Here is a 17,611-nt window from a genome sequence, read left to right as displayed (position 1 = left end):
AATTTTTTGGGATGCAATGGGGAGTCATGGAGTACGTGTGGATTTCTGCCTGACCAATAACGCATATTTTGCATATTGACGGAGCCATTCGGCCAGAAATGAGCCTCGTCGCTGAAGATGATTTTCCGATGAAAATGCGGTTAATATTCAAGTTGTTGCTCAGCTTCAGTTCTTACGTGAATTCGATCTTGTAAGGGTGTAGGCTAAGATTTTTTCACAAAATTAGCCTCAGCGACGTCACGGAGATGCCCAACGCGTGAGAACGACGTGTGAGAGACTGATTTGGGTTTTCCTCAACTAATGTGCTAGCGGCAGCAATATTCTCGACATTATGGGCACTTTTTTGTCTTACTTGCTTACTTCCATGGTGAAATGGCAAACCTTACTGAAGAGAAATGTTAAAAGAGCGGGAAAAATAAAAATATGGCGTCCTTTGCTGTACCTATCGTTTTACTTTTGTTGCGTTTCTGTTCAAAAACCCGTTGAAGACAGTTTATAGTTGCATTAATACAGACTCAGTCTGACATAGAGCCAAACGTTCACCTTTGTCGATATTAAGTTTGGCTCTGATTTGATTAGAGGAAATACAGAGGCACTTCTTTGGCTTGAAAAATATATGTGGGAACGTCCATTGATCTACATTGGTCCCTCTGGTCCTCTTTTTTACCTTAATTTGAGCCTCTTACTTACTTATTATTGAGTAAAAAAATTTAGATTGACCTTTTTTGGCCCCTTTCGATCCATATTTTTTTGAACTTTGGCCTTTAGTCTTTATCGGTTATTGAGTAAAAAAGTTAAGATTGTTCCTTTTTGGTTCCGATGGATCGCTTTCTGGTCCCTACGGATCTATTTTTTGAACTCTGATCTCGATATTATTATCCCAACAAGGAAAAATATTTAAAGATTTAATTATTTTGGATTCATGATGGAAACCTATTTTTTGGCTACGAATAGGCCTCCAATGCGTAAATATATTTAAAAAATCTCAGACAACTATAAATCATTTGACAGTCATATGCAAAGTCAAAAAGCAGACTAAATTTTATAACCATTCTCAAGCCATCCTTCCTCTCTTTGCCCCTTTTGTAAAGTTTGATTTATACTTTTCGCTCTATTTATAGCATCAAAGTCAACCTTTTGCCCCGCCAACTCTTCCCTCTGCTAAAATGCGAATTTAATTTAATTTTATAATACGCTCCACACCTCTTTTTTATAATAACTTCCTAATCCTTTTTATGCTTCACACTTAAACACTGAGCAAAGAGAAATGCAAAGGAAAATGGCGCAAAGAATCAGCTTCAATTTTGTAATCAAATACATGTGCTTGAGCCGCTTCCAAACGCCTCGCTTTTCTTATACACTATGCCGACGGAAAAATTTCCTTTTCGGATGATTTCTCAATAACAAAGTTGGGAAATATTGAAAAAAGATAAATAAAAAAAAATGAAAAATAATAAAAGGAAAGTTTTGAAGCGAAGCAAAGTGTTCACCGTTCACCTTTGTCCCTCATTTTATATAACAAACAGCTGTACAGAGGATATGCGTACTTACATGCAATTGATATACCGGATTTGGATACACAAGCTGATTTATTATCGAGTCCAGGTCGTAGGGCGGAGCGGCAGGACCGTCAGCATCAACGGACGCGGCCTGAACCATGCGTGGTTGTTGGAGCTAGAAGAAGCATAAAAAGAAGAAAAATATTAAAGTAAAAGAAACAGGTCACTCGCAAGAAAAGTAAAGCTGTGAGTGCATGAATGACTGAACGCAAAAAAAATGTGATAACAGTAGTGTTTGAGTGGAGGCAGAGTAAACGAAGGCAAGATTTCGCAGATAAAAAACCGTTGCTGTGATTTTGTGGAGTTAAAGGTAAGGAGGTGGTAAAAAGCACGGTTGTTAGTAAAGAAATTGTTTAGCGCAACAACAATAAGTACGGCGCACAACAGTTGAAGGGTAAACAAGCTCCGGTTACGTTAGTGAATTTGACGTAAACGCGCGAGCAGCAAAGCATGTTGGGATTTGAAAGTTGAATTGAAAAGTGATGCACAAATCCGACAAACTAATTTTCTTTTCATTTTTCATTTCTCTTCCCACTTTCCAAGAATTTGTATTTATTCGTTTTTTTCTTATTTTATTTTTTATTTCTTATCTTCGTGTTAAATCAAATCAGCGGCAGCGGTAATAAAGGCAATTTCGTTCGTGAAACGGCATTGATTGCTTGGGTTATGAGCTGCCATTGTGCTGAAGTGTTGGTGTTTCGTTTCGTTTGGCCCTCTAATTAGCGCCAAGGGTCAACTTTTATATTGGCGTGTAGAATTTACAGATTTTTACATAACTCCTTTATTGGAAACTTTTCATTATTTATGTATTTGGATTGCCTTTAGCGCTTTTAAGCTCAAATAATTGATGAAGAGGACGAATTTCAGTTGTGACGAACTTCGAATTACAGACTTTCAACTGTATATCAAAAAAAATAATTTTTCCTATTAAATTAAATTGCCAAAAAAATAATTTATCGTAATTAATTAATAAGTCAAAAATTATAATAATTAAAATATTTTAAATAAATTAAAATTTAAAATAAATCACTCTCCCAAAAATTAATTATTCTAATTTAAAAAAGTTATTTATTCTAATTAAATCAAATTACGAATTTAAACAATTATTTAATTAATTAATAAATCAAAAATAATATAAATTAGAATGCTTTAATTAAATTAAATTTTAAATTAAATAAATTATTTTCATTACTTAACTTTATTATTTAAATTTATTAAAAATTTAGTACATTAATTATTAATTAATTAAATAATGAGATAAATTAATTAAAATAATTAATTTATTTTAAAATGTATTTACTGAATTATTTAGTTTTTTGTAAGTTACTCTAAATTACTAAATTTTTTAACTATTATTAAGACATAAATTTTATACTTATACATACAGTTTTCACCAACTATCGGATGGTATTGAAAAAAAAAAAATTTTAATGTATGTATATGCTATTGAGTATTAGAAAGTTTTGCTCTAACTGCTTTTTACATTTCAAGCATCAAATTTTTTTACAGTAAAAAAAATTAATTTATAAAAAAAATTAAATTAAATTAGCTTAATTTAATTAAGTGGTCAAATGCCATAAATAAACTATTCTAATTAATTATTATTTTTATTTTTATTACTAAATTTAATAGTATCTTTAACTTTATTGATTAATTGTATGATTGATTTAAACAAATTTTATCATATAATTAAATAATTAATTAATTTTGTTATTAAATTTATTAATATAGTTTTATTTTGGAATTTATAAATTGAAAATGAAAAACATTTTAATAAAATTTAAAAAAAATATACTTATGTAAATGCTAGTAACTTTAATACTTAATTAAAAAAATTTTAAATTAATTTTGTTAATTAAATAATAAAAAAAGAACAAAAAATAATAATTACAATATTTAATTTATGAAATTAATTAATAAAATTATTTTAATTTAATTAAACGATAAGTATTATCTAATTTATTATTTTTTATTATTTAATTAACATAAGGAATTAAAAATTTTTTTAAATTAAGTATTAAAGTTATTAGTATTTAAATAAGTATATTTTTTTTAATTTTATTAAAATATTTTTCATTTACAATTTATAAATTTTTTATTAATTAAGCAATAAAAAAGAACAAAAATATAATAATTAAAATACTTAATTAAAAAAATTATTTAAAATAATTTAATTAAGCGATCAGTTTTATCTAATTTATTATTTTTTATTATTTAATTAACAAAATTAATTTAAAATTTTTAATTAAGTGCTTAAATTACTACTATCTAAATATAATTATTCCATTAATACATTTTTTTGCAAAACATTAAATTTCTAAAGCCAAAAAGGTGTGTAAATGCACATGTTCAGACATTCAGCAAAACTCATTCAACAAAAAGTAATATCGCTGAAATTACCTTAAATTCTAGAAAAAGCACTCAATTCTAGTACAAAATTGCCTAACATGCTTTCTAAATTGAAACGATTTTTATCAAAGGCCGAAATAAATACTTTTTCAATGCGAATTCCATCGAAATATGTATTGTGCTTTTTTGTAGCCCTCAAACAATCACAATCAGGCACGAACAAAGGCATTGCCACGCGCTAGACCGACAACTACAAAAAACAAAAGACGTTTTTGCTTCCGCTAACATTGCAACAAACGCGAGGAAAGTGTAAACAAATATATGAGAAATAAAAAAGTGTATATACATACATATTTGCAGAAAAAACGTAAAAGAGGAAAAATAAACAAAAAAATTAAAAAAGTAAAAAATTTTCGCATGAATTTAAATTTGGCATTGCTTTGTCCACAATTTCGCTTTATTTGCGCCGACACGCATTTGGCGGTTTACATCTGTAGCGATTTTATTGAAATTCATGCGTATGCATGTATAATAAGTACATAAGAATATAAATGTGTATGTGTGGCAATGGCAAATAAAAAAGTGAAAATGTGTGCGCCGCGCGAGTGCCTTCAGCAAATAAATGTTCATCATACGACATGGCTCACCTGCAGCCATTTACATGCGCCCACGCAGACGGCAGACAGCGCAACTTGTAAATCACAGCTACACGTGCGTGAAGGCGCACACAAACACACATATATGTATATATAGAAATGCAAAAAAAAAAAAAAAAAAAATATAGAGATGCCAGTGGCACATGCGTTTCAGCTGCATGCTGTGGTGGCTTTACGGAATTCCAATAAAATTGCGTGAGAATTATGCGTTTATTTGCTTTATATGCTGGTGCAGACGTGTGTACCCCGCCCGCTCATGCATTTTCTACAAACACTTCAACTGCTCGTTAACTACACCGCCACCTCATTGCGCTTTTAATTTCGTATATTACATTTATTTGGCAGTTTCGGAGTGTTTTACTCGTGAATCATTAAAATTGCATGAATTACAAGTTTCTCACAAATTTCGCAAAACTTTTACTCATATTTGACTATAAATGATATTTGTTGTTGCGCAACTATGAAATTTTATTGCCACACGTATTTTGAGCGCATTTGTGTGTAGTGCATTATTAAGGTACTACAGTGCGTATGAGCGACACTAAGTGTAAAGTTATTTGGTGAAGACGTGCTTCAAATTTGAAATAGTATATTAATTACGCTCATGTGCTCATAATGTGTGTGTAACTGTGAGTTGAACTGCAACTCTATGTTTCTATGGATTTTTTGCTGCAAGTACAGTTAACATTTTATTAGATTTTGAAGTTGAATGGAGAAACTGGCTGAGCAAAATGCAGTCCTTGTAAGAAAACCTTTTTTATTTGACAAGATATCCTCGCGAAATTTGGTGTGAGTTATTACCCAAAGCAGTAATGTAATATCCGAAGAAAGCGTTGAGATCGGTTTGATATAGCATATAGCTGTCATACAAACTGTCCATTCAAAATCAAGTCCTTGTATGGAAAACTTTTTTATTTGAACAAATATCTTGACAAAATTTGGCGTGATTTATTACCTAAGCCAATATTAAAATCTCCGAAGAAATCGTTCATATCGGATCACTATAGCATATAGCTACCATACAAAGTATACAATCGGATTTAAAGGATTGTATAGGAAGGTTCTTTATTTGAAGAGATATTTTCACGAAACTCAGCATGAGTTATTTTCTGAAGCAATAATAAAGTCTTCCAAGAAATTGTTCAGATCGAAGCAGTATAGCATATAGCTGCCAACAAACTGACCGAACAAAATCATGTCTTTGTATAAAAAACTTTTTTATTTGACAAAATATCTTTAAGAAACTTGGCATAAACTATTACGCAAGGCAATAATGTAATCTCCGAAGAAATTGTTCAGATCGGACCACTATAGCATATAGCTGCCATACGAATTGACAAGTTAAAACCAAATTGCAGGCAACCGGCAAGAGTGGTTAACTTTTTTTTTCTTATTTTCGAATTCAGTCGCCATAAATAACTGGCTGACAATACAAATAAATATTATGACTGCCACCTACAACTATTGTATCAAAAATTTCTAAGCATTTAGGCAACTATTAATAAAAAATTAATGAAGCCAAAGCCATTACGCGATTCCAATCGAAAGCCATTATGCTTATACAGGCAACAATTAGCACTGTAGGCATTGACTAAAATAATGAAAATTACACAATATTTGACTAAAATAGCTATGCTGAGTATATCTGGATTTTTTACAAGCATACAAACATATACATATGTATAGGTAAGCCATAATATCGCACAATCTGCAGACAAACGAACGCACATGTCGCAGTAAATACATAGCGGTATTTACCAGAAAACAACAACAACTGACGGAGCGTGTAAGCAATAACGCACAAATGCCACACGAAACGAAATGAAAGCAAATGGAGCAGCGAAGTCTCTTAAGGCTCAACGGTGCTGTTGCTGGCCAAGTGGCATTAAAGTTAATGTGCGTGCATTTGTATTTATTTTGCAATGAAATACAATTTACATTGGCATTGAGGCAGCACAGAGCAAATGTCGCATATTGAAAGTTGCGTATACGCAGCGTACGCCACCTTATGGTAATTTACTAATTTTCTTATTGCCGATAATTAAGCGTGAAAATTGTTTACACAACTTATACTGTGCTGCAAATGCATGTTTTGTTACGCAACACACGCCTTATCAGTTTAAGAAAAAAAGAAAAAGTACGAAAAAAATTTTAACGAAGTGTAGTGCATTTAAAATAGCAGTTGGCAAAGAAATATTAAAAATATATAAATTTTAAATTTTAGTATTAATTTCGGCGACGCTGTGCATACTTTCTTGCTACTGACGTGTGATTCTATGTTTCCAAAGCTTCACAAATTCCGTCGTGCACTAAGCCGCAATAATTTTTGTGATTGCCATCAGCGCCAGCGGCTGACCTGCCAGCACTCGCTTTATTGCACAAATATTTGCGCAATTTGCTGTGTTTATACACGCGTCAAACTCCAACTAATGGCCGCATTGCTTTTGTTTTGCTACGCTTTTATTGGTGTGTTTGTTGCTGTCTGCCTTTTAACCCGGCGAATTATGTCCGCAGGTCATTCATATTGTTGACTCTTGCACTGGCTCTTGGCTGTGCGACAACCTGCAACCTTTGGCAGCCGACAGCGCCGAAATCAACTCGTTACTATTATTAAACATCCAGCTGTGGCGTCTGCTGTGATTGGATTTGGTGGCGGCTTTGGAGAGTGTGGTAGATTGTGTGAAGATTCTTGTCTTTAAGTCTGGCAGTTATGTCATGCTTGCTGACCGTTGTGTTTAATATACATATATTTTGGAATGTTAGTATATTTGAAAACTAATTTGTTTGATTTAAAAAAGTGTAAAAGAAGGCTTAAAATTCTTGTTGTAATTAAACATAGTATTGCATATAAAGTAAAATTATACGTAAAACAATTTTCTAGTATATTTGAAAAATGTAACTCGCTGTTAAAAGCCGCATTTTGAACTATTTTTTCAAATATTCGAAATAAATGCATTTTCGCGCAAGCTATATAACCAAAGATTCTAGAAATATGTGCGCCGTAATATTTCACTAGGGGTCTGCTCAAACGAAATTTTTATACAATTAACCTTTTAAGCTACAGATACTAAAAAAAAAATGCGCCTTAAGGTACGCTAAATTTTTTGTTAACTATGTTATATTGAGTTTGCAGGTTAAAAATGTTGCTGCAGTTGGTTTTACCAGCTCCTATTTGAGCTACAGATACTAGAAAGAAAAATGCGCCTAGAGGTATGCTATAATTTTTGTTAACTATGTTATATTGACTTCCAGGTTAAAATTGTTGAGGTATTTGGTTTTACTAGCCACTTTCATAGCGTTAGAAGCATAAATGTGTGAAAATAATTTATTAACAAATAATAATTATGCCACAAAAATATTTAAAGTAGTTAAAAGAAATTGTACGGAGGATATTTCGTTGCCAAAATTTTTGAAAAAATCCAAATGTTGTTCTAGTCTAGAAATAAAAAAAAAACAATAAATACCAAAATTTTTTTTTTTGGTATTTTTCGGAGTTAACTTTAAAAGAATATGTCTACAAGAAGATTTTACAAAAATTGAAAAAATCTAAATGCTACAAAAAGATTTTAGAAAATTCTAATAACATTCGGAAAATTTGCTGAAATGCTTTCAAACTGATGCGACCGCAATTGAAAATGCATGTAAACGCGTTTTTCTCGAAAATGCCTTTTTCAAAGCGATACCCACGATTTGGGAGGTTTTACTACATGAAATTTATAGCGAGTCTTCTTTATGGACTTCCCTATGTCTAAGTTTTAAAACAGTCAAAAAACGGTGATTCAAAACAATTTTTTTCAAAGAAAATTGTCAAAAAAGTTGGTTCAGAAAAATTTTATTTATGGTGAATTTTTTTTCAACTTTTCGGTAGTTTTAGGTATTGCGACATTATTCTAGATACATAATTTTTTGTGGTTTTTAGTTTCAGAGCTAGGAGCGTTTGAAATCGTATGTATGATCACGTGCCAAATTTTTGAGACGCTCCACAGCATCGGCAGGTAATATTTGAAATTTTTAAAATTTTTGAAAATATTGAAAGTTTTTTGAAATTTTTGAAAATATTGAAAATTTTTTAAACTGTTTACATTTTTGAAAACCTTGAAATTTTTTTTTAAATTTTAGAAAATATTGAAAATTTTGTTAATATTTTTAAATTTTTGAAAATATTGAATATATTGAAAATTTTTTGAATATTTTTAATTTTTTTTTAAATATTAAAAATTTTTTAAATTTTGAAATATTGAAAATGTTTTTAAATTTTTTAAAATATTGAAGTCTTTTTGAATTTTTGAAAACATTGAAAATTGTTTCTGAAAATATTGATAATTTTTAATTTTTGAATTTTTTCCTGTAGTTTTTCAATATTAGTGCATAACTAACAAAAAATATGAATTGCCCTTTTCAACGACACTTCAAAAATTATCTGAATCTCATGCATCTAGACTAGAATGACCCTTAAATTGGAGATAATATAGGTAATGGAAAAAAATATACATATTCAAATATGTTACAAAAGGTTTATGTATAACACGTGTTGATATAAGAATTCCTTAAATATTTCCCTTAGTGTAGGTCTGTTTTTTATTTAATGTGTGTTTAGCTGCCTATGTAAACTCAAATGAAAAGTTTGTATATGACCCTTTGGCATAAAAGAAAAATCTTATAAGCCAAGTTTGCTTATTTAGAGCAGTATACGGGTTGTACCAAAAGTATTTGTACCTTTTAAATGCTTAATAAAATGCAGCAGCTAAAAAACGCAAAAACGCTCAAAAGTATGCTAAGATTTTTTAAATTTATTTATATTGAGTTCAAAGCACAAACTTTACTACACGCCGGCTAAGCACACTTCAACCTTTAATCCTGCTGCTTTAAATCTTTCATACTTTCAGCCAACCACAATACATTTTTCATAAAAATGTATATGCCATTTGCACTAAATATCTTACCCCGCTGCATAATTTACATGCAAACATGTGTGTGTAGAGAAACTGTAGCATTTCTAGGAGTCATGTGTGAGCATTTAGGTATTTATGCTGTGTCACATAAACTATGCGCAAACATTTTTCATATTTTTCGCACAAAAATGCCATAAAGTTCAACGAAATGTGCAGAAAAGCTATACAAATGTGTCCAACCACAGCGAGTTGAGATAATGCGCAGCAACAACAAAGCGCAACAAAAGATAAACGGAATGAGAAAAAATGTACGCGAAAGCGAAGTATAAGAAGGTATAAGGCATACCAGCGCACAACAACAGCAATGTAGTGGAGAGTATGGTATGCCAGTAGCAACAGCGTAAAAAATGTCACTCATACGCACCGGCGCACCGTGTAAAAATGTGACTTTCAGCAAGAAAAAACGCTTATTTCTGCCCTTTTTTGCTTATTTTTATGCTTTTTATGCTTTGCTGCAAATTTGTAAGTGCCTGTCAATTTATATGAGATTTAAGAGGGCATACAAATACGAGCGCTAAGACACTGCGAAAGCAAAATCTACAAACTTGGCATGTATTTGTACACATATATATGTAAAATGAAGTACATAGCAGCGCAACAGCGACTAGAGTGCCGAGTAACGGGAGTTTTAGCTGAGTTGCTTAAGCATTTACAGTGCTTATGTGCCTTTATATATCATACAATAACAATTTGTCTGTGTATATGCTAAGCCTGCTTGCTTTATATGCGTATTTACGTTATTGATAAGAGGCAGCAGATAAATGGAAGTGGTTTGCAATTTATATTATTATTTGCGTGTATGCGGTGGCCTATTGTCGTTAAATACCTATTCAACATGTGGCTACAAGCCGCCTAGCACCGCAAACACACTTCCCGGCACCTCTACATGACTTGATTTTGCTAGCAAAAGCGTTGGTGAAGTGTGTGCGCCTAACAACTTGCCACTTGTACGAGCTCCATGCAGTCGTCACAAATTCTATATGTGCTTAGCATGAGTGTCAGCTGAAAGCAAGCTGCTAAACGACGCATGAAACCCAACAAATGAGGACCACAAGAGGAGTTTGTTATTGCTGTGACACCTTCAACTCAACTACAGGAATACTACATCCGTTTGCTGCACAGCTTCCTTTGACACGACTGTGGTATGTGGCAGCCTTGCCTATCACAACAAATATTTAGTAACTGCCATACATACACATGCAGGCATACACTCACAACTGCTTTTAGATATTCCTGTACATACTTGCTTCCTTTTGCGTGGAGTATTTGTATAGTGTTTGGCGTGTGTGCTGATGGTGTCTTGGTAAGGCATGGATAACACGTCGGCAATTTCATTTAGCCAGCAAATCCGTAAGCTGTTAGTTGTCGCTTGTAATGCTATCAGCTGTCGGCATATGCCGCAATAATACTAAAGCATTGAAACACGCGCAAACACAAGTGTGTGTGTCTGTGCAAGAGCTGTACTGCTGAATTTCATTGTCATTTTATATGTACAAATGCGTACTTGCGCTCCTAGGAGCTGTTATTAGTCGCAACCACTACGCTGGCAGTTGATTACTAATGTCAGCGTTAGCTATACACATTTGTTGCATGCTTTAATCAAAGATGAAGATCTTAAATTCGAAGTTTACTTTTAATAATTGAATATTTCGTATGTTGCATATAGAAAAAAGCAATTTTCCGACAACTAGAAATATTGATAAGCCAATTTATATGACTAAAACATAAAATTTGTAAAAAAAAAGATTTAAAATTCAAGTCGGAGTGAAAAATGATTTCTTATGTATAGTAAAATTTCCGGTAGAATAATTTTTTGGTAGATTCAAAACATGTAACTCGCTGTTAAATGTTTCATTTTGTACTCTTTTTTGGAGCGCTCGAAGTAAAATGATTTTGCGAGCAAGCTAGATGATCGAAATATTCTAGAAAAATGTATGCGGTAAAATTTTACTAGGGATCTGCTCAGGCGAAAACTTTATACAAACAATTTTTAGAGCTACAAAGTCTAAAAAACAAAAATTCAGCCTGAAGGTATGCTAAATTTTTATCAAATTAGCGTATATTGACTTTGCAGGCAAAAATTAAAATACCAATTCGTTTCACCAGCTACTTTAACAGCATTATTCGCGTAAATATGTAAAACTCATACAAAAATAAATAATAATTATGGCGCAAAGATATTTGAATTTGCGTATATTTGGTTGCTAACCGCTCTCAAAATTTTTTAATTTATTCATTTAATGCAACATTGTTCTGCAATTCATAAATTGCAATATGCATTACAAAATTTAACGCTTTTATCAATATTTGCGCTGAAATTCATTTATGCGCCGAAATTTTCGATTTTTGGTCAATGGCAGCAGCTAATTGTTTATTGTTGCTGCCTCTGTTTGCCAAATTGGTTAATAATGTAAGCTGCATAGTCAATATGGTAAGCCAATAATAATTTTGCTATGCTGAATTCATAAATCAGTTACTAATTCGCTTATAAGCCAGCTAAGCAAGTTGCGAAATCAAATTAAGCGCCAAATCGTATGAAATTCTGCGAAAGCCAATGGAAGGCATTTGATTTTTCATGCTTTGTATAGTATGTGTGTATGTAAAGATATCAAAATGTGCATGAATGGAGCGTTTAAAAGGTAGTGCGAAAGTGCAATCCCGATATTTCGGTATTATCATAACGGGATATCGATTTTTTTTAGTTTTTACCAGATGTGCAGGAAACGCTGCGTTTTCGAAAAGCTGTAATCCCGATATTTCGGTACTGTGATGTCGGGATCCCGAATTTTTTTAGAGTTTTTATTTATAGAAATGTGCAGGAATACAGCGTTTAATAGAAAGTGCGAAAGAGCAATGCCGCAATTTTCGGGTTTTTGATTTCGGGATCCAGAATTTTTTTTTATTTATTTCCATATGCATGAATTCAAAATTTTCGAAAATCTTTTGTCCCGAAATTTCGGGATTGCGATATCGTGATCGCGATTTTTTTTTATTATATTTATCATAGTTTACATACAAGAATAGTTTTGGGATTCCGATTTTATTAAATTTCATTTATCAAATACATAGTACATACATACATACATACATATGTATACAGCATTTAATATGAACTGTTATATCGAAATTTTGGGTTTGTTATAACGAAATATTTTATATTTTTATTTCTCAAAACTTGCATGAAAACAGTGTTTAAACGTAAAATTGTAATTTTGAAGTTTCGGGATTGTGATATCGGGATCTTGAATAATTTTTTTTTTTACTTTTTATTTATCAAAATATGCAGAAATACAGCATTTTTGAAAAATTGTAGTCCCGAAATTTCGGGACTGGAATATTGGGTTCCCGAAATATTGTATATGTCCATTAATAATAGGCATATTTACATACGTATATTTCACTAATACATATGTATTCATCACACCATTTAAAACACTCAAACCATTGTTTTGATTAAACGCAATCGAAATGGAAATTTCAGCGCGAATGATTGATGATGGAGCCCATTTATCAACACATTTTGGGCCAGAAGAGCGCCAGCATCGGGGGGTTATTATAACACAATTTATGTTAGGCAAATGATATAACAGTAAATAATTATATATTGCATTAGCTTGCGGTTGGGCTGAGACACCCAAAAAAGCTCTCGCATATGAAAATTTATAACGGTTCTTTAAGAGAATTTTTTACTTAAAATTCTATTTAAATGTTTCGGAAATTTATTTGCGTTATTAGCGTGCTACTTTTTTCACAACTTTTCTTGAATTATTTCGAATTTTTCCTCACCAATACCCACATCATTCACTTTGCGAGTAATTGTGGACAAATTGAAATCACTTCAACTATGCATGAATGTATGTATCTATGTATGTATATGTGTGTGTGCTTTTCTAAAATATTTTCACGCTCTTTTTGTTAATGAATTCCGCATACGTGCTTTGAAAGCCATCCATGCATATATAACCTTATATGTATGAGTGTATGTATTGTTAACACAACAACAATAACGCTGCTGCTATCAGCGTACGTGTCAATGCAATCTGTTCGCGCGATGATAAATTGTGGTTTTTCAGCTAAATGTTGCTGGTGCATTCAAGCGTGATGTGGCTTACACATACAAACATTTTTGTATTTATATGTATAGATGGGCGAATTTATATTTGTAAAAATATAGAATTTACAATACATGTAAACCGTAGAAGAGGAAGCTAACCCTTCTTATCGTCTTCTCTATAGCCTTTAAAATGACATTTCAGCGAGTTTAGCTCAGTTTAGTTTCAGTTACTTGCAACTCACCACTTCGCAGCCCAAATTCAACAGACTTTTCTTTAAAGCAGCAAATATTTAAGCCAAAGCAACGCAGTCAAAAGCAAAATGCAGGTATCACAGGACTTCTAGCGGAAGCTGTGACATTCCACAACCACTCTCGAATTATTTTAGCTAAAATATTGCAAAAAAGTAAAGCTTCCACTTGAGCTGACCTCTAATCGACTGCTCTACTGTATCAGCAACCATAACTGCTGCGTATCACTTGCACTATCCAAATATATCAGTAGCTAATAGCATTAGTATTATTTTATTTGCATACACACAAACAGTTTTGATAGCCACACATACACACACACATAGATATTGCACGTTTCATCAGCTTTTTCTCAATTACTTTCCACTCAAATGACACTTTTTGCATAGTTTCAGGGATTTGTGGCACTTTCAACAGCTAAACCGTTCCATTGGAAAGCGATATGGCAGCATAAAGGACATGTGTGCAAATATGTAAATATGAAAATCACTGCATTTTATGCAAAATCATGAATAAAATGCGAATTGTGGCAATGAATTTGCAATATCATGTAGACGAGGCGCGAGTGGCAAGAAAAGCGTGTGAAATAGCGCATGAACGCGTGTAAAGTATTTTGTGAAATTCTTATTGAAAAAGTGAAAAAAACAGAAATGTAAACAAAAACAAAATCATAGATATACGCACATACACACATATATGAAATCCAAATGAAACTTGAGTATAATAATATAAAACAAATAATTTGAAGTTTGACTAGAAATACGAAAAGACTTTTTCGACTACCCAATATTTGCTACAACTTTTTCAAATAAAAGTCAATAGAATAATAAAAGGGGCTCACATATTTGAATTTTGCATAAAACACTAATTTTCTCTATCGAATTTATATTTGCTGATGTATATAAATATTTTGTCTCACAAAAAATTATTTTTGGTCTTTAAAAATTTTTTTTTCAAAAAACTACATATTTTTTGATAATAAATAAATGATTTTTTATTATTTGGAACATTTTTTATTTAAATTTTTTTTTAAATAAATAAATAGTAAAAATATATAATTTTTTAAATAATAAAAACTTACAAAAATAATTTTTTTTTGCATACGAATAACTTTTTTGTATAAAAAAATTAGTTTCAGCTAACAAAAGAATATCTATACATTACAATAAAAAAAAAAATTTTGCTAATAAATTAAGATTTTGTATATAAAAAAAAATAGTTTCTCTAATAAAAAAAAACTTATTATTAATTATACGATAAAAATTTTTTTCAAACAATATTTTCTATGACAAAAAATTAAAAAAAAAATATTTTTAAAACAAATATTTTATAAAACAGTTTTTTTTTATAAGCAACAATTAAATTTTTTGCATATAAATAATTGCTTCTCAATAAATATATAATTTTTTGTTAACAAAAGTGTATTTTTTATATTAAAAAAATAAAGATTTTTAATATAAATAAATAGCTTCACTAATAAAAAAAATTTATATGATAAAAATTTGTTTCAAAAAATATTTTCCATGACAAAAAATAAAAAAAAAATATTTTTTAAAACAAATATTTTCTGCTAACAAAAGTGTATTTTTTAATAAAAAACATTTTCTGCTAGTAAATGAAGATTTTTGAATTAAATTAAGATTTTCTTTAATAAAAAAAATATTTTCTAAATTAAACATTTTTTTATAAAACATTTTCTGTCGTCAATTTTTTTTGATGTTTTCTAAGATAAAAACACAACATTACATGTGTTTGAATTTTTTTTAAACAAAAATAATTTTCTGCTAACAAAAGAGTATTTTCTATAATAAAAAAATATTTTGTGCTAATAAAAAAATTTTTTTTTAATAAATAAAACTTTTCTTAAAAAAATATATTTTCCTTTATGAAAAATTTTTTATAAAATATTTTCTATGACAAACAATTTTTTATCAAAATTTATTATAAGAACTTTATTTTAATAAGCAGAAATACATTTTTTGCTTACAAATAATTTTTTTAACACATAAATATTTTCTGCTAATAAAAGAATATTGTCTGTAATAAAAATATTTCTAAAAAAATAATAAAATTTTCTAAAAAATATTTTTTATAAAAAAAATTTATTTTTTCAAAAAATATTTTCTATAATAAATTTTTTTTTTTTTAATATTTTCAATCATAAAAACTTTTGTTTTATAAAATATTTTCTTTGATAAGGATTTTTTTTGCTACCTACATATAATAGGTACTTTATCTGATAAATAATTTTATTTTATAAATATTTTTTTTTTTTGATAAATACATCATTTTTGTTGTTTTTGTTATTATTATTAAAAAATATTTTCTGCTAAAAAATAACGTTGTTTTTAATAAATATTATATCGATACATATATTAAATTTAATTTTATTTTTAAAATTTAAAATCAAATTTAATTAATTTTATTAAAAAAATTTTTTATGATATATTTTCTAAGAGAAGAATTTTATTTACTACCTAACTAATAGCTTTTTATAATTAATATTTTTTTTAATAAAATATTTTTTTTAAATAAATAAATATTTTTCTTTCACAATTTCATAATAAAAAACTTCTGCTCGCTTTAAGCATGCATTGACGCCAGCAGTTTTCCGCAATAACACACCGTTAGAATGCCTCATTCGACTTTTGCCGCACGCGCAATTAATTTTTCACACATTGCCATTAATTTGTAGCCTACACGCAGGCGCGCGCACGCACTTAGCAAAGTGTCAAGCAAACAAGTGTGTCAATAAAGCATGAACGACAGCAACAACAGCTACGGAAACAAATGGCCCGGTACAACTATATCTTTGTCGTGGCAGTGTGCCCTTGTCATTTATCTCTGCGGCACCGTTATCCTTTGCTATTTCAAATTAAACATGATTAAGCGCTTTTCTAGTGCCTCCGGTTTGTGTAGCCTACTTTTGTGCGCGCACCGCCTTGCATACAAAGCAACGACTTCAATGCACAATGCCTTTACGACCATTTTCAATTTTCCACTATCTCTCCGTCGCTAACGTTGCACAGCAATTCATTTATTTCGCATTTACTGCGTAAGGCACAAATACACACACACATAAACGCATACATTTGGAGCGCCTTGTTTGCGACTATCGTACAATTTGCGTCTTTTTCAACTTTCTGCGGCCTCTGCCGTTGGCCGCAATGCCCTCGCCACACAGCTGTCGAAAGTTGTGCCTTGTGCGCTGTGTGTTGTTGTTGTGGTTGCTTTGTTGGGTTTATCAAATTTCGAATGGTGCCAACTGTTGTTCGCAACCGCTCAGCGGTTTAAGCGATTTTACTACTTTTTTGTTGAATTTAATTATGCAAGGGCTGTGCTGAGCTCTTTATTATTAAAGCGAAAGGGAGAGGGAGGTAGAGTGTGTGTGTGTTCATTCATTAAGTATTCATTAAGTGTGTATGTGCAGTCGTTCGACTCGCCGGCAAGTGCGTTTGGATTAGTGTGTTACGAGTATCACTGCTGATCCTATGAATATTTATATTTAATTTTCTTTCTAAATTGAGAAAAGGGTATTTTAATGTATGAGCCATTGCAGCTATGCAAAATATGAAAGCGAATTTGCAGGATGTCGGGGAATATTTATCAAATAAAAAATCTTTTGATGAAATGAAGCCACACAATTAAAATAAATAGGATTATTGTAGGATACATGGCAGTTTTGTGCTTTGGAGATTAGATGAGTTGGGCACGCTCCTCCAGATTCTTCAACTATTTAAGGAGAAATATGAAAAAAAAAATAAAAAATAATAATAAGAATAAAAATAAAAC

The 17,611-nt window shown here is 30.7% G+C and overlaps 1 protein-coding gene across 1 annotated transcript in view; it reads right to left on the bottom strand.

Annotated features, from left to right (window-relative positions):
* The window catches only part of LOC120771908, a 60,776-nt gene that overhangs the window by 11,840 nt on the left and 31,325 nt on the right, over window positions 1-17,611 (bottom strand). Inside the window, 1 exon segment of the mRNA XM_040100191.1 lies at window positions 1,552-1,674. Within this exon segment, the coding sequence (XP_039956125.1) occupies window positions 1,552-1,674 (123 nt within the window).

The sequence above is a fragment of the Bactrocera tryoni genome, chromosome 3 (assembly GCF_016617805.1).
Source record: "Bactrocera tryoni isolate S06 chromosome 3, CSIRO_BtryS06_freeze2, whole genome shotgun sequence".
NCBI classification, from domain to species: Eukaryota; Metazoa; Arthropoda; class Insecta; order Diptera; family Tephritidae; genus Bactrocera; species Bactrocera tryoni.
This window is presented reverse-complemented; position numbering and strand designations above follow the sequence as displayed.